Source organism: Lissotriton helveticus, chromosome 9 (assembly GCF_964261635.1).
Source record: "Lissotriton helveticus chromosome 9, aLisHel1.1, whole genome shotgun sequence".
In the NCBI taxonomy this organism is placed as follows: domain Eukaryota; kingdom Metazoa; phylum Chordata; class Amphibia; order Caudata; family Salamandridae; genus Lissotriton; species Lissotriton helveticus.
In genome coordinates, this window is record NC_136070.1 from 878,535,645 (window position 1) to 878,554,688 (window position 19,044).

The 19,044-nt window shown below is 40.8% G+C and overlaps 1 protein-coding gene across 1 annotated transcript in view; it reads left to right on the top strand.

Annotated features, from left to right (window-relative positions):
• The window catches only part of LOC144783027 (cytochrome P450 2G1-like), a 330,810-nt gene that overhangs the window by 178,778 nt on the left and 132,988 nt on the right, over positions 1-19,044 (top strand). Inside the window, exons 6-8 of the mRNA XM_078662214.1 lie at positions 4,633-4,774; positions 7,997-8,184; positions 10,287-10,428. Coding sequence (XP_078518340.1) covers positions 4,633-4,774; positions 7,997-8,184; positions 10,287-10,428 — 472 coding nt within the window. The remainder of the gene's footprint in view (positions 1-4,632; positions 4,775-7,996; positions 8,185-10,286; positions 10,429-19,044) is intronic.

The window sequence follows — 19,044 nt, forward strand, 5'->3', positions numbered from 1 at the left end:
ATCCCGTGGGGATATCATGGCGCTAGGAGTAGCAGAGAAGTGGTGAAGCATGTTGTGATTGATGGGGTCATGGCAGACGGCGGTTAGGGGAATAGATATGTTTTAAGTTGTTTTAAGTTTCTTCTTGAACATCGTAAATTCGTTGGTTAGTCGTAGCTCCAGTGGCAGCTCATTCCAAAGCAGTGCTGCGAGGTGCGAAAAGGAAAGTCCACCTGTCCTACTCCTACTCCTACTGATTCATTAGTCTCAGCTAGTGCTAAAGAGCGTGACCGTAGGCACCTAAGTGGGGTATAGAATTTAATTCAATTCAGTAGAATCTTAGGGCCTGTAAGGTGGAGTGCCCGATGGGAGTGTCCTAGAAGTTTAAAACGTGCTCTTTGGCGCATGGGCAGCCAGTGGAGCTTTTTAAAGCAATTTGTCGCTGAACTGTATCTGTTCTCTTTGCACACCAGTTTAGCTGCTGCATTCTGTAATACCTGCAAGCGTTTAAACAGATAGTCTGGCATGCCGACAAAAAGTAAATTTCCTTAATCCAACCTGCTGACCAGCAGAGCCTGCGTGATGGCTGTCCAGAGGGATCTATGGGAATAACCTTTTTAGGAGCTACAAGGTGGCGATATTTTTACCACACAGGGTTTGCAAGTGGTTTTTCATTGACAGGGTGCTGTCAATGGTGATGCCCAGATTTTTGACGCACTGTTTTGGTGCTGACGCCATGCCCAACGAGTGGGGCCACCAGGTGGAATCCCAAATGTGATTGGCTCCGCCGAGAAGCAGGATTTCTGATTTCTCCACATTGAGCTTAAGGCAATGCTCTGACATCCAATTTGCCATCTCAGTAAGACAATTATTGAGTTTGGTTTTGGTGTCATCATGCTGGTTTCCAATGACTATTGTCAGTTGGGTATCGTCCGCATAGGAACACATTCCAAAGCCCCATTTCATGCCAATCTTTGCCAAGAATGAGACATAGGCGTTATATGCGGGGCTTAGGGACGCTCCCTGCACAACTCCACACTTAAGATTTTTTGGGGTGGATGAAAAGGTCCCCAGCTGTACAGTTTGAGTTCTGTTACATAACAATGAGCTCAACCATTTCAGGGCTTTAGCATGTATCCCCTTTTCATGTAGTATTTCCAGTAGAAGGTGGTGGGAGACCAAGTAGAACGCTGCCGACAGGTCTGATAGGATTAGGGCTACCGCCTTACCCTGATCCAACAGTGATCCTACATTGTCTAGTACAGCCAGGAGGGTTGCCTCCATGCTGTTGGTGGCCCTGAATCCTGTTTGAGTGGGATCCAGCAGCTTGTTTGATTCTAGATAGTTGACTAGCTGTCTACCTACCTTCTTAAGTAATGGAGTTACTAAAGTTTGTTTCCATACCTCTGGAAAGGTTGCTGTCTCCAGAGATTAGTTAAGTAGCTGTGTAATGTAAGGGCACAGAATAGGCGTGAGTTGTGAGGAAATAAAGTGCGGACATGGGTCGAGAAGGGATCCAGATCTGACTACCTCATTGCAATGGCAATTTCGTTTTCTGTAAGAGGGGTGAAGCTGTCTAAATGCGCAGGGCTGTCTGGGTGAGGGTTAGTATTGTCCCAATTAATGGGATTTTCTGGTGGGATATTTTTAAATGATGAATAGATCATATCTATTTTATCTGCGAAGAAACTACTAATTTTTTCACAATTGTCTACTGAGGGTGGCAGGGTTTGGGACATGCAGGTTGGCTTGCAAAGTTTGTGTACTATTTTATAGAGTTCTTTTGCTGAGTTTGTATTCTCATTAATTCGTTGTGTAAAAAATGACTTTTTGGTCTTCTTGATTGCGTGTGTGTAGCCCTTGAGTTGTGTTTTGTTCGCTGATTTGTCCGAGTCTAATCTGCACATCCGCCATTTGTGTTCCAATATTTTACACTCATTTTTCAGCGTCTTAAGTTCCACTGTATACCATTTTTCAGATACTGTTTTCTTGGGTTTGTATTTGGTTTTCTGTGCAATTTTGGTCTAAGGTTTTGGTAATTTCTGTTTCCAGGAGCAGTGCCCCTCGGGAGAGGGATTTTTTCTCCAGGTTTGCTAGATTATTAGGGGGAAAGTGGTGCTGAAATGAGTCAGGAGATACCAATTTCCATGCTCTATATGAAGCGAGCATGCGGTTGGTGGTTCTTGCTGATTTCTCATGTGTGGAGAAAGTAAACCTAATCAATGAGTTGTCAGTCCATATGACTGCCTTAGTCTCTTTAACTATAATGTTCTCTATGTTAGAGAACAGAAGATCTAGTGTCTGCCCTGCTATGTGTGTGGGTCCCTTAAGCCATTGTTTTAGTTGAAGAATGAACATGTCGTTTTCAATGTGGCTTGCTGCTACGTTATCAGTTAATTCATAGGAGAATTGTGATACCTACCTTTCTGCCATCTTTGTATCAGGAATCCCTTTACACTCTTTTGAACTTCATAGGTCCTTGTCCATTTACCTTGAAAGAACAACACCTTTTAGAAATGCAGCTTTTTTTCATGACTTTGAGCCTAGATAAGAAGGGCAATCATTCCGCTCCTACGGCACTAGGTAATTGGATTTAAACCCTAATTTCATTGACTTACCATAAAGCAGGAGTATCTATATATAAGGATGTTGAGGGCTATGAGAGTCACATCCTTCTGCAGAGCCTTCAAAGGCTTCTCTCTGAAAAGCATTTGTACTGTATCTACCTGGACATGCTCACACACTTTCACTTCTGACTATAGATTAAGAAGTGGGGGAAGTTTTGTCTTCTTCCATATGTACATTTGTATTTTCCAAAGTTAATTAGGTAGGTAATTCTCATACTCATTGTGTAATACAAATGTATGACATTACAACAACATACATTACCACACAGTACGTTACAACGCGGACATTACATCGTCCGCGATGTTACCACGCATGGATTTACATCGCAAGTCGTTTCTACGACTTGCAGTAGATGGACTTAGGAATAGTATAAATTACTATTCCTACTTCAGTTAGCGCAACAGTGGGAATGTGTTGGATTTACAATCCAACACATTCCTTGGTGTTGCACGCCATCTAGCGCAAGTCGTAGAAACGACTTGCGATGTAATGTCATGCGTGGTAACAACGATGACGATGTAACGCCTACGTTGTTACCTACCAGCGTGGTATTGACAGCGTTATAAATGCTGGTTCCCGTGTAATACATCTTCATTTTGTGCTGTGCTGCATAGACACTTCTGTATTTTTTTATGTTTATGAAGAACTGGGGTATACGCTACAATTGTATGGATTGGGATAAGGAAGACAGAAAAGATAGATAATGACTAGGCTACTTACCATTAATCTTTTTTAATCCAAGTCAAAGGCCTGATATAGAAGTAAGAGGAGGGAGGGAATACTTTGTCAAAAACGTGACGGATATCCCGTCTGCCATATTATGATCCAAATAGGATAGAATTTGATTTAGTGATGGAGATCCTATCTGCCATATTATGATCCTCATTGGATAGAATGTGATGTAATACAGAGGATGGGATATCCATCACGTTTGTGACGGAGTGTTCCCCTCTGCCGACTTCTACATTAGGCCCATAGACATCTTCGTCACAGTCGGTTCACACCTCTCCCTCTCTGAAAAGGAAAGGAAAAATTGCATTTAGTAATTTCAGGAAGTCTCCTACTCTCCCTTTCCGATTTGGGTCACAGGTCAAGGTTTCCCTGTGGTATTCATATTTGGAGAGAAACAAGTTAGGATTGTTTTTTAGACTGGGTTGATGCTGTCTGCAAGGACTGGAATGGGCAAGACGTCTGACTTTGTGTGAATACCTTCCAGTAATGATAATACAACACCCAATCATTCTGTTTCCTCTTTACCTGCCCGCTTGTGCTTGACCATAAGTATGTGAAAGTAAACTTTGCAGATTTAAAAAGGTGAGGCTTTTTTGGTATTCAACACTACCCAATACATGACCATCTTGCTGGTCCAGTGGCGGCTCCTTCATTAGGGCGGAGCAGCACCGCTCAACTGCTTTCTCGCAGTGCAAGAAGCAGAAAATAAAATGGTATTTTAAATTCCATTTTATTTTCTGCTTTTCACGCTCCGAGAAAGCAGAAGGCACAGGTATGCCTGGTTGGGGGCGGGCGGGAGGCTATGCCTGATTTGGGAGGGCGGGTGGACGAGCATGGAGGAGTGGCTTGCGCCACTCTGAGTGCCCTGACTGCTTGGTCGGCCCTGGGGCAGACCAAAGCAGTCATACGCCATCTACATTTTCTCTATGTAGGCTGTATGCAGCCTACTTAGAGAAAATGGCCTCCAAACAGGTGTCCGGCACTTCACCCCAAACACAGCGCTGCCATTGTAGCGTTGTGATTGGCTACAGGAAGGGAGGGAGCATGCCTGTTCCTGTTCCAGTTCAGGACCGGCCAGGAGCAGAGGCAATGCAGGCCTGGAATCAGGTAAGTTTGAGTTTTATTCATACTTTACCACACCCCAAGGTAACACCCGCACGATAACCCCTGCGAAACCCCCCCGGCCCCCATCCGCAATAATTACGAGCCACAACTGTGCTCGTCTTCTTTCGTGAACCTTAATCTAACCAAAATAGCATCTTAACAAAAAGCATTTTGTGTTTCCCAACAAAGGAAAAAGAGAATCCTTCCACAGAATTTCAAAAGAGGAACATGGTCATCACTGTTTTGGGCTTGTTCATCGCTGGTTCAGACGGTGCCAACCGAACTCTGAAACATGCTCTCTTAATTCTGCTAAAATATCCAGACATTCAAGGTAATTCAGGCTAATATAGTAATAAATGTTGTATTAGATCATTCATCTACTGCTTCCTTTTTATGTATCACTGTATCAAATGTTTTCACTCAATAATCAAGGGGCAATGTGCCATTTTGCAAATCAAAGCTGATTGGGCATCTGTACACCAGTCATTCCTTCATTTAAAATACTATGGGCCAGATGTAGGTGGCCCAATACCGGTCGGTAAATTACCGAATTTCGGCCGTTACCGACCGGTATTGGGCATTTGGAATGTATGGGAGGATTCTGTAAATAACGAATCAGTATTTACCGATTCGGTATTTACCGAATCATCATTTACCGTTTAGGTATTTACCGAATCGGTAAATGACATGTAGGAAGCACTTTGAAGAGTGCTTCTGTGCTTTAAGGATTCGTTATTTACCACCAACTATTAGTTGGTGGTAAATAACGAATACCTCTGTAAATGCAAATCTGTGCATTTACACCTGTGCCATGTAACAGACATACATGCCCTTAGAGCATGTATGTGTGCCACATGTGCACACAAGCACTATTCAGGGGTGCAGCAGGGTGTCAAAGTGACACCCTGACACCCTTGATTCTTTCCCTACTATACCGAATCGGTATTACCGATTCGGTAATTGACATTCATTCCTATGGGCCTCCAGGCCCATAGGAATGAATGGCAATTACTGATTTGGTAAATACCGAATCTTAACGATTCGGTAAATTTTACCGAATTATTACCTACATAGGATTTACCGATTCTAAAATACCGATCGGTAATATTCGGTATTTTAGAATCGGTAAATCCTATTTACCTACATCTAGCCCTATGTTGTCACAAATTCAGAGAAGTATTTAACTGACAGGTATATCCCACCAATCAGTTTCAAAATATTTTGTGCCACTCCTAAATAAAATCTGCAATTAGCTATATAATGCCTAGAAGCCTGTACTTCCGGTAAACGCCCATCTGTAATGACGTTATTGCAATCGAGCTGTGAAGTTTGTAATCACCTGTGATGAATAAAAGATGTAGCTGTTGAAATATGATAACTTACTCCAGTTGAGTTCTTACAACTGAATGCTTGTTGTCATAATTAGCAATCATAGAGAAAGGAGGTTCCAGAGCATACTTACAGCCACAGTTTTAAACATGGAAAATGGGACATTGCTTTACCTTCGCCTGAAAACTTGATCAACAGAAAGGACATTTTTATGGCAACAAGTTTATTTTTTCCATTCTATAGGTCATTACAGGGGAGATACAATCTCTGCATGTTTCCGGATGCAGGGCGGCTCTCCAGAGACACGAATATAGCATCTCCAGACTTACCATCATTATCTGTGCAGCAAAAACAGGTTTTCATTCTGCAGCTGCATTCCCCTGTTAGGGGCGATGGCTCTGGGTTTGAGGAACTCCTCACAGCCCCTTCCAGAAGAAGGCTATGTGTGCTAAGCGTATGGAAGCATGTGTTATAATAGAGAAGGGCTGCACAAAGCACTGCAAAACCTTCTGGATTTACCTTGAAATGATTGCTGTTCATCCAGTTGCCGACGTGCAGCATGGTATATTGGAATTCAGAAATGGAATCAGGTTTGTTGTCCATGGTAAATATTAGTTGCAGATCATCTGAGTAAATAAATGTGCTCTCATTTATATTCCTCAAGGGCAGAATCAGAGGGAATAGATACAGATTAAACAGGTGGGATGATAATGAAGATCCTTCTGGCACTCCGCAAGTTGACTACATATTAGGTGCAATAAAGTGGGAGAGGCGGACCGACTGAGAGCGATCCCCCAAGAAGGACATAATCCAGCTGAGAGCCGAACCCTGAAGTCCTGCGTCCCTAACACGATCCACCAAAATTCCATGGTTGACCATGGAATATATATATTATGTTTGTATTATTTATTGCCAATAGTTGGTAGGACAGAATATAGGCAGATATGTTTCTCTTTACTTGCTTTTACGAATGTGCTGGTTATGTATGCATATGTTGATGACTGTCTTAAAAAGAAATAGATAAACGAAAAATAGGCGAAGTGCCTGTAAAGGAAAGAATGACCTGATGTACTATTCCATTCCCAAAAAGGTTTTTAAAATTTCTCACTGACTTTTTGTGAATGGAATAGTATTTTGCAAACCAACCTATGTGCTAATAGGTCGGTTCACATAATGATGAATTGCAGGAGAATCTCATAAGGTCTTGTCTAATTAATATTCAATAAGCAGGGTGACATTTGCTAGCCCCTGTGATTGGATGATTGGATGTAGTCACTGCGATGGGGGCCTGCCTATGATTGCATTCCAAAATGGAAAACCTTTTTTTTTAAAAGCAGTCGGTGTTTCTTTAAAGATTCAGGGACATATTAGCAAGGGCGAGATCGCCGCTTTAGCTGGACTTTTTCCAACAAAAGCGGCAATATTTTAATCGCCCTCTTAGCAAGCTGTCGCTAACAGCAGTTAGCGACAGCTTGAAGGTGATAGCTACAGGTTTGGGGCCCGCTTTGCATGTCAGCGATATTTATCGCTAACGACATGCAAAGTGGGCGTACCCAACCTGTTAGCGACTGAAAGCAGTCGCTAACACAGCTATCGCCTATTAGCAAGGCAGGCGATACGATAAAAAAACTCACGCTTATCGCCTGCTCAGACACTTCTTAACCTGTATATCCAATGGGAGGTGGATATTCAGGTTAAGTCCCCATTAGCGATGATGCCTGAATATCGCTGGATTTCCAGCGATATTCACGCATTGAGCCGCTATCGCCGGATATTTTAGCGCTTTGGAGATAAACGTTGCTAATAGCACGTTATCCCTGCGATAATATCCGGCGATAAAAAAAAAAATGCTATTCACATTAGCGATAATTATAGCTATTTGTTGTTAACATGCCCCTCAGTGCTGCTTTTGAAATACATTTGATTTTTATTTTGGAAACCATAAGGGTGAGCAGGCAGTGGTCCCTTGAACCACTGCCTACTCCCTCTGAGGCCAGCACGATTCCTATTCGCAAAAGGTTTTTTTACAGTCTTGAATCCCGTCATTTTGCAAACCACAGGGTTTTTGATCGCAAACGGGCACCTTGTCTGATGATTCAAAAATTGTTTACTATTAAGACTACCTAGTAAATATGCCTGCATATCCACACAGGCACAGCACACAAAATGCTCTTCTTGTGTTTCTCAACATGCCTTAATTCTTACATGGACCATTTACCAACAGACAAGATTTACGAGGAGATAGAGAAAGTGATTGGCAGAATCCGCAGGCCTGCTATCGAGGATAGGATTAAGATGCCCTATACAGATGCTGTTATCCACGAGGTTCAACGATACAGTGACATTTTTCCCATGGGAGTACCACACACTGTGGTACAAGACACACAGTTCAGAGGATTCACTATCCCGAAGGTATATTTTCAAACATATTTCTTCCTTCTTTAAAAAAAAACCTGGTGCTTGCTGAGGTTTGTTTATAAGTGGTACCTTATACATAGAAATGTCTGTCTAATGAAAGGCGAAAAACACCAATTTGTCACTGTGAAAACCGTATATTGTACGTTTTTATAAGCTGTTTTAATGAATGGGCTCAGGTCGCGGGTGCATGCCACGGACGATGTGTAGGTTGCTGTAGGTTTCCTTATTCGTCATGAAAATGAGATACTCTGTGAACGAGTGTCAGAAAGAAAGCAATGCCGTCCTGAAAAGAACCTCCGCTTTTATATACTATAGTCCATCAGTGAGATAAATCACCACACAACCAGTAACAAAGGATACTCATTCACTGTAGGTTCACACAACAATGCCTTGTAACTTGTAATGCAGGTTGCAAAGATGTTAAGACCAATGTTTCATTGGCCAAGAGGGTTGATCCATTCACATTTTTTGGATAACCACTGATTGACTATGCAAGCCAATTCAATGTGTGTAAATGTGTCTTATGTGGGTATCCTAAAATCTGTCACGGATCCCCTCCTCCTGGATCCAGACTGGAAAACTTGGCCACAGTATATGTGTAGATAACATAGAATAATTAGAGACTTTAATGGTTCCTGTCAGAATCTCTGTAGCGCCAAGGGGATGCATGTCTAAAAATTATAAACCATTGTCCTAAAATGTTTCTTTCGCAACAAGTAAACACATTATGGTTCACCAGACGTTCTGTATAGAAACCGAGGGGTGAGATTTACAAGCCCCCTGCGCCACCAGTATGTCACATTTCGTGGCACACTGGTGGCGCAGGGGCTCCTCTATATTTATAAGGACATGAAAAGCCACCCTGCATGACTTTTCCTCTCCTAGTGAATACGGCCCCTTCACACGCAGCACTTTGCGTGGAAGGGGTGTTTCCTGGGTGTTGCTGTCGGTGCTCCCATGCAACACCCATGGAACAAGACACATCTCCAAATTTACGAGAAATAATCAATCTGGAAATGCGTTTGAATGCTATGCCACCCTAGAGATGGCGTAGCGAGGTGCAACGAGGAGAAATGTTTTAATTTCTCCTAGTTTTTTCCTCTTTAATGCGTGCCGCATTCTACATCAAGCATTGAAAGAGGAAAATGCCTGTAGTGATTGTTTTTGTGCAGGAAGGTGCCCCTTTCTGCACAAAAACAACCTCCCCACGACGCAGGCATACTTGCAACATAGGGCAAGGGTGCCTGCACCAGCGCATGGCTGCAGTTTGTGTGCCAGTACAGGGAGAAGCACAGAGATGCGACATATTCTTGTAAATATGTCGCATCCCAGTGCTTCAGAAGTGGCAGAGCACGGCGCAGCCAAAGGGCTTGTGGTGCCACGCTGCAGCACTTCCTTGTAGACTGCCCCGAAGATGCTAATACCACTCCAGGAGTTTTCTAAAGTATAGGGTACAGTAAATACCGGGCGCAGTATGAATTATTAATGCACTGTTATGAGTCTAAAACTTCAAAAAGGAGAGCAATAAAGTAATCAGTGTTAGCGCTTTGATCTCTGCAAATTTCTCCTTTATTCCAAGGACATCTTCTGTGATATATTCTGCCTGCATTTGACAGGCAAAATGTGCATGGGGAAAATCCCAGAAATGGGTTTTGGCATTTAAACTCCGAATCCCGTTTCCGGCTAGACTCTCCCATTCATGGTAGACTCTGTACTATTTGGAAATAAATAATTATGGGCATTGCAATTAATTCAATAGGTTTACATTGAGGAAATGTGCTAAATTGCACAGTACGTTAGAAACTGGGGTACATTCGTGTGGTCTTTCTTCATATATAAATAATAGTGCTCCATGTTTCACTGTTTGTAGTTGTCTTGTAATTGCAAATGTTATAATTAAACATATTTAATTGAATGAAGATAAGTCATGTGCTAATAGCTTACTCAAGCAACTCCAAATAGCAAACTTGACAGCTCATCAATTTACTGTCCTGTAAAAGTGGTAATTGAAATTTATAAGCTTTTCTACTTAATGGTCTTAGTGGCAGCAGCTTGGGGTAAGGTGAATAGTATTACATTACGCTAATATTTTTTAGGATATGGAAGTGTTTGCCATTATATCTTCAGTCTTACAAGACCCCACAAAATATGAAGACCCAGGAACTTTCAATCCTAATCACTTCCTGAATGACGATGGTACCTTTAAGAGGAATGAGGCATTTCTTCCATTTTCCACAGGTATTCTACTTACATTGGTGTTCTATTGTTTGTACTTTATTTCAGAATATATTATAAGCATTCTATAATTTAACTTTCAAAATTGGCTGTTATTGTGCAAATGGAGTCCTACTTTCTTATAATGTATTTCAGATCTGCAATATATAATCTTATTGATAGAAAGTTGTTATTATCAGCTAGTTACTTTGAAAATTCAATGGAAAATAGATCAGAAGAACTGGAAATTGATAATTTACTACTTTAGAATGATAGGGTAAATAAGAAACATTTGGCCAACTCAACGGAACTGTCTCATTATAAACCAATATCAAATCTTCAGATCATCAGTACAAAGCTACACAAAGTAACAAACCAACTACAAAACTGTGGGAAAGGTAACAACATTGTATGCAGCAGGCAATTATATTTCAGGACCGATGGAGGGACAGAAATGGACACATTGGACAGAACATAGGGGGTAATTTTTAGTTTGACAGACCAGCGTTCATACTGTCAATAAGCAGGGTTCCTGTCTTGCCAGTGCCATGGCCCCCTTTCTTTAATTTCTAAGTGGGTGAAAATCTCTTTCCAATATTGAAGCATCAGCCGGCTCCATTGTGGTAAATGTAGGACACCGCAGCACATTTGCAAAGTGCCTGGCTGTCAATAGATAAGAAGTCCTGCCCTATATATTGTGACTCTTCTAAGGAATTTTTTTCCAGACTGGGTCTGCCATGTGTATCTTGGCAGATCCAGGCAGGAGAAATTGGTAAAGACCCCCAGGTGCAAGGAGGGACATATGTGTTGGAGTGTTACTGCTTTTTATTTGCTGAAATAAACCTTCATCTTGGGTCATGTTTCTACAAAATGAAAAATTCTCCCCAAGCTCCAAGACATTGTGGCTTACCAACATTAGTGTTTTAAATTAGGGTTCTGCCATGTCATTGGGAGCACTTTCTCCAAACGCTCCTTACCGACACAGCAGGGATCTCTATTTATGGAAGGCTGTGCTCTAGCAGATCAGCAGAGAGAGTCTCTTAGCACATTCATTGGTTGGCTGTTGTGCCAAATAACAAACTATACATAATCCCCTAAATGAATTTCCTTGTTGAGGGTCAAGCAAGAGCATGAATCCTACTGGACATGTTTACAGCATGTGAATCAGTGGACTACAAAGCACTATTGGACTAATATCAGCACTATTGTGCTGATATTAATCGACCAGCTCCCAAAGATGCCAGTCTTTCTAATAAAACTGCAGCCAACAGATTTCAAATGGATTGTTATCATCATTATCATCATCATCATCATGAGTGAAGCAGATCATTTGTTAGTTGTTCCCTGCAGAGATTACTATAATCCCACCTGATATTCGCAATTCACATATAAAACTGTCTGCAATCATTTTTAAATACCACACTAAAGTCCAAATGTACTCTGATGATATTGAGCTGTACATCACTCTAAAAAAATTCAATAACAAGCAGCATGGATGAAATGGATATGGAAACTGGCAGCGCAATTGCAGAATTTGTTGCAATCAACCTGAGGATCCCCTAAAATCTTTCATCGACTAAGAAAACACTAAAAAAAACCTGTGTTGGAAAGCAGTTATCCTGCCTTGTATCAAAAGACTGGAACTAACCGCCCCAGAAATATAGCAGGCCAATGGTAAGCAGAACGATTTGTGAAAGCTGCCCCCCTTCTGAACCGCCTAGAGAATCTTAACCTAACCAATTCAGTGACCTTGGATGAATGAAACAAGATTAGCTGATGTCTGTAGCGGCAGTGCTAAAAAGTTACTTCTATCAACATTTTACAAATCAGTGAAATAAATTAATGAATAAATAATTAAATAACAAAATAAATAAATAAATGATTTGTGATCATAGGATTACTTCACAGTATTCTTCATTTGTCAAAGTCTACTGGACTTATTATGAGATGGTCAGTCCGATGGACGACCGAACGTGTGGAGGTGGTGAGGCCATTTGGACCTGATTACGAGTCTGGCAGTCTGAGGACCGCCAGACTCGTGGGGTGTGGCGGTGGCCTTCTCCCTATTTCCCTATTATGAACTAGGCAGTGGGACTGCCATGGCCCGACACAGCTGCCAGAGACGTGCTGTTTCCTGCTGGTGTTCAGGAGGCATTCTTATGCTTGGCTGGACCCTGCAATCCTGCCAAATATTTTAGCAGTTTCCTCTTCACCAGGGTTTGAATGAAGGTTCCTTTTCCAGGTAAACCATGGTGGAGAGGAAATAAAAGGTCCAAACAGGCCCCCAGGAGCCTCTATGTGCTGTAGATGCACACAACGGGTCACAACATGTGCCGCTCCGTGTGCATGCGCATCAGTGCTTGCACGGTATGGACTTTTCAGCCCATGCCGTGTAGGAACTGTTTTGGGTGCTCTGTTTTGGTCGCGTAGTGGGCAAAAGAACAATGGATTTAACCCAGATCTCTTGACTGGGGGAGAATGTTTGAATCACTCAGCATTCCATTCATCATTTGTTGCAATTGCGCTGTTTTTAAAGGCACCATCATGGGAGCACCAAAACAGCCAGGCAGACACAAGTTACACTTGCGGGTGGCCTCAAGATGGGTTTGGCGGTGTGGCTGCCATGTGGACCCGGCACTGCACTGCCAAACTCATAATCAGGTCCTAAGTCTTTCTAATCCATGCCCTTAAATTTTGAGTTTTACTGCATCAAAGGCTTTTGATTCCTGTATTGTCATTCCATTCCTACCTATAATACCATGTCTTGTCACTTCCTGGAATATGGAAGCATGTCTCATGTGACGGTGACAAGGGAGGAAGGGAGTAATTAAGGTTGGTACAAGGAAGATATGGACTCAGAGTGTTGATGATTATTAGTGAGTTATCACATTATGACCTTCTATCTATCTATCTATCTATCTATCTATCTATCTATCTATCTATCTATCTATCTATCTATCTATCTATCTATCTATCTATCTATCTATCTATCTACCTATCTATCTATATGTGTATATATATATATATATATATACATATATATTCACTGAAACAAACATGGGTTTCAGGGACGTTATAGTTAGTTGGAAATTTCACTCGTACAAAACCAGAGAAATTCAGGCATTATAGTTAGTTGAGCTAACTATAACCAGCACCCCCGCAATGCACTGCTGATGACATCACATATTACATCATTCATGACATGGTCAGTGACATCGCTGATGACATCTCGAATGACATCACTGATGACATCATCCAGTGACTGTGTGTTTTTTTAAAGTTTAAATGTTTTATATATATATATATATAGAGAGAGAAAGGCCACAACAGGGGAACACTTGGAAAGCGCCTTTATTTCTTCAACACAGGTCGTGGTTGTTCAGCGACACCCTCTAAGGCGAATGCATTTCGGCACAGTTCTGCCTTCATCAGCGCCAGGTGCATCTGCTTCAGGATACCGGCGTGTATCTTGGCTTCAATGTCCTGCCCTTTTCCCTGATTTAAAAGCACGCAGCTCCTCCCCCAGTAGTGGAGTCCAATCGCCTATACCTCCTGCAATGCGCCCGATCACCAGCGCTTACAAGTCCCAGCATACAGCAACACGATCTGGTAGGTATTGCGGGAAGGGGAGGACTTGCGCTACAATGTTATCAAAGAACCCCAATGTCCTTGTGCAATTAGAGCAGCGGTGCTTCCTCCGGTCCCCATCCGCTTCAACCTCCCCAACATAGGCGTCCTTCTGGTGGGGGCATGGCCTGGAAATCCTACCTGCCCAACGTGATGTGCAATGACACCCACACCGCCATATCTCCTCCCAGGCTGGGTGGTGGGTCCTGGTAGTCCCGGTAACCCAGAAGAAAGGTGATCCACACGAGCGGAGACCAGCGATTCCAGAACCTCTTGAGGAAGCGGAGGCCTTTTAAGAGCGACACTGGCACACGGGCTATGAAAATGTCCAGAAAACTCCTTCAAGAAAGAGAAAGGACACAACAGGGGAACACTTGGGAAGCGCCTTTATTTCTTCAACACAGGTATATATATATATATATATATATATATATATATATATATATATATATATATACATATATAGATATATAGATATATATATTCACTGAAAAAACCATAGGTTTTACACACGTTATAGTTAGGAAGTAGCATTTACAAAACCTATGAAATTCACTGAAAAAACCATAGGTTTGACACCAGTTATAGTTAGAGGGAAATTTTACTGATATAAAACCAATGAAATTCCACGTTATAGTTATTTGGACTCACTATAACTTGCGCGTGTAATGCACTGCTGATGACGTCACATAATACATCACTCATGACATCACTGATGACACCATCCAGTGAATGTGTGTCTTTCTGAAAAATAAACATGTGTTATATATGTATATATTATTGAATATCTTAGTGAATACATATATTAGTGAGTAATGCTTAAATATTTAAATATATGTATTAGTGTTTCACTTTGTGTATAAGTGGCTGCATGGGTTGATGAGTAGGTACATGTGTATGTATATAGGTTATTAGATGTTTTTCTTAGTATCAGTATGAGTGTTTGCATGGTTTGGTGGGGGTATTACTTAGTACATAGATGCAAGAATGACTGAGTCTCTGTTTGTATGTGTTTTGAAGACAGCATATGTGCAGGACTGTATGTGTGGTTGAGTGTGTATATGTCTGTGTTAGTGAGTGAATGACTCTCTTATTAGTGTCTTTATCAGTAACTACATATGTTTTAATGTAGTATATGTGAATATTGATGTATATAAGTGAGTATATGTGAGAGTGAGGTATTGTAAGAGTTCCTGTTTAAATTAGTATGTGTTTCTATAAGTGATTTTTTAAGAGAGTAAGTATGTGTAAATTTCCTTAGAAGTAAAGTGGTAGTGTGTGTATAGCTGTTTATGCAAATAAATGGATGTTCAATAGTTTATTTGCATGTGTGAGTATGTGTGTGAATAACTTTTGGATGACTGTCGGTGTGTAACAGGATGTGTAGGTGTATCACTACATATGATTAGTGAATATATGTATGAGTGACTATATAGAACTGTCGGTGAATTAGTGCATGTGTATATAGATGGTGGAATTATTGAATTGGTTGTTGTAACTGGTATGGGTATCTCCATTTTTTTGAAAATTTTAGTTTCTATTTTTGAATATGTGTTTCAAGGGTTAGATTACAGTGAAAGGAGGTCTGTCACTGTGTCACAAGGATGGTGTCATCAGTGATGTCATGAGTGATGTAATATGTGATGTCATCAGCAGTGCATTACACGCGCAAGTTATAGTGAGTCCAAATACCTATAACGTGGAATTTCATTGGTTTTATATCAGTAAAATTGCCAGCTAACTATAACTGGTGTCAAACCTATGGTTTTTTCAGTGAATTTCATAGGTTTTGTAAATGCTACTTCCTAACTATACCGTGTGTAAAACCTATGGTTTTTTCAGTGAATTTCATTGGTTTTTAAAATGCTAATTCAGAAATATCTCGTGTATACAACCTATACTTTTGTCAATAAAGTTCTGGCAATATTTGTTTCGGAAACAAGCCGTTTTCTTCACTGTTCAAGTTGCATAGAGACTCCTTGTAAAGCGATACAGAATTAGAAAGTCTGTACCTTGCCTTTTTTTCAACGCATTAAAATTTGTCTGTAAATAAAAATAGCCTTTCTAAACTTTCGTGTACGACCCGGTGTGCGCACTCTCGGCAACAGTTCTCAATAAAATGGATAGCGCATTTCCAGGCTTTCGTGCGCGACCGACTGCGCGCACCCGCCTATATATTTCGTGAAAACTTTGCAAATTTCTTCATAGACCTATCAAAGAACTTTTAATACGTCAAAGAGACTAAACCTCGGCTTCTTTTTTAATATTATGAAATTTTTCATTAAATGGCGCCGAATGTCTTTTTAAACTTTCGTGTGTGACCGAATGTACACACCTTGGTATTTTAAAAAAAAATATAAAAGGTTTTATACTTTAACAATTGTATGCTTGAATCGAGCTCAGAAGATATATTAAATCCGGATATGTTTGGATTTACTCCTTTTCACGTTTTGAAACTTCGCTGAATTAGACCGCTACTTCCAAATGGCGTACGTGACCAGATACTATCACCGCGTACACGTCCTGAGACGCGCATGTGAAGTCATGTGACTTGAAAACAACACTTCCAATTGGTTCTTAGTAGTTTCTATTCTGCAATTTACACGGAGCACTCCACCCACTTCTCTCACTATCTTTTCTACTCTCAAAAGAGAACAACGTTCAACACCCTTCGGAAGACTTTGCTGAAATGGCTGCCGCCCCGCATTCATCTTCGGAATCTGAAGGAAATGAGCGACTACCTTTAAAAAGAAAAAAGGAATCTTTTATTTGGCAATTTTTCACTTATCCTGAAGAACAAAAGAAAGTAAATGCGCCAAAAGTTACCTGCACGATATGCAATTTGGTTCTCTCAAGAGGAAATCCAAGAAAAAAATATTCCTTTTCCATACATACCATGGTGCGGCATGTCAAACAAGTGCACCCTGTGGAATTTGCACAGGCATCGACTAGAGCCCTGGCCACGCTATTACCATCAGAGGTGGCCCGCACATCTTCTGGTGGACGACCTGTATCTCCATCGAGTGCTGTTATGGACTTGAGACCATATCTTGCAAAGGTGCACATGAAATGCAACGAGTGTGGAGAAATTCTTCTGTACGGAGAGCAGAGCCTCATTCTTACTAAACTAAAAATTGAGAGTCATAAATGCCCCGAGAAAAGATAAATTTCTTCATTTCATTTTGATCCTGTGTCACACATGAAAATGTTGTTGCAAGTTAAAAAAATCAAAAACAACATAACAATTGTTTTAAAAAAAAAAAAAAAGTTCTTTTCAGGACTAACTCATTCTACCAAAAAGAGCTCCAGGAGCATATTATAAAGGGGGTTTATCTCCGCTTTTTTGGCTTTCGTTCGTGCGCGACCGTGTGCGCGCACCCGCCTATATATTTCGTGAAAACTTTGCAATTGCAACTTATTAAATTTCTTCATAGACCCATCAAAGAACTTATACTACGTCAAAGACACTAAACCTAGGCTTCTTTTTTATTATTATGAAAATTTTCATTAACTGGAGCCGAATGTCTTTTTAAACTTTCGTGCGTGACCGAATGTACACACCTTGGTATTTTAAAAAAATATATAAAAGGTTTTATACTTTAACAATTGTATGCTTGAATCGAGCTCAGAAGATATATTAAATCCGGATATGTTTGGATTTACTCCTTTTCACGTTTTGAAACTTCGCTGAATTAGACCGCTACTTCCAAATGGCGTACGTGACCAGATACTATCACCGCGTACACGTCCTGAGACGCGCATGTGAAGTCATGTGACTTGAAAACAACACTTCCAATTGGTTCTTAGTAGTTTCTATTCTGCAATTTACACGGAGCACTCCACCCACTTCTCTCACTATCTTTTCTACTCTCAAAAGAGAACAACGTTCAACACCCTTCGGAAGACTTTGCTGAAATGGCTGCCGCCCCGCATTCATCTTCCGAATCTGAAGGAAATGAGCGACTACCTTTAAAAAGAAAAAAGGGATCTTTAATTTGGCAATTTTTTCACTTATCCTGAAGAACAAAAGAAAGTAAATGCGCCAAAAGTTACCTGCACGATATGCAATTCGGTTCTCTCAAGAGGAAATCCAAGAAAAAAATATTCCTTTTCCATACATACCATGGTGCGGCATGTCAAACAAGTGCACCCTGTGGAATTTGCACAGGCATCGACAAGAGCCCTGGCCACGCTATTACCATCAGAGGTGGCCAGCACATCTTCTGGTGGACGACCTGTATCTCCATCGAGTGCTGTGATGGACTTGAGACCATATCTTGCAAAGGTGCACATGAAATGCAACGAGTGTGGAGAAATTCTTCTGTACGGAAAGCAGAGCCTCATTCTTACTAAACTAAAAATTGAGAGTCATAAATGCCCCGAGAAAAGATAAATTTCTTCATTTTATTTTGATCCTGTGTCACACATGAAAATGTTGTTGCAAGTTAAAAAAATCAAAAACAACATAACACTTGTTTTAAAAAAAAAAAAAAAGTTATTTTCAGAACTAACTCATTCTACCAAAAAGAGCTCCAGGAGCATATTATAAAGGGGGTTTATCTCCGCTTTTTTGGCTTTCGTTCGTGCGCGACCGTGTGCGCGCACCTGCCTATATATTTCGTGAAAACTTTGCAATTGCAACTTATTACATTTCTTCATAGACCCATCAAAGAACTTATACTACGTCAAAGAAACTAAACCTAGGCTTCTTTTTTATTATTATGAAAATTTTCATTAAATGGAGCCGAATGTCTTTTTAAACTTTCGTGCGTGACTGAATGTACACACCTTGGTATTTTTAAAAAAAAATATAAAAGGTTTTATACTTTAACAATTGTATGCTTGAATCGAGCTCAGAAGATATATTAAATCCGGATGTGTTTCGATTTACTCCTTTTCACGTTTTGAAACTTCGCTGAATTAGACCGCTACTTCCAAATGGCGTACGTGACCAGATACTATCACCGCGTACACGTCCTGAGACGTGCATGTGAAGTCATGTGACTTGAAAAC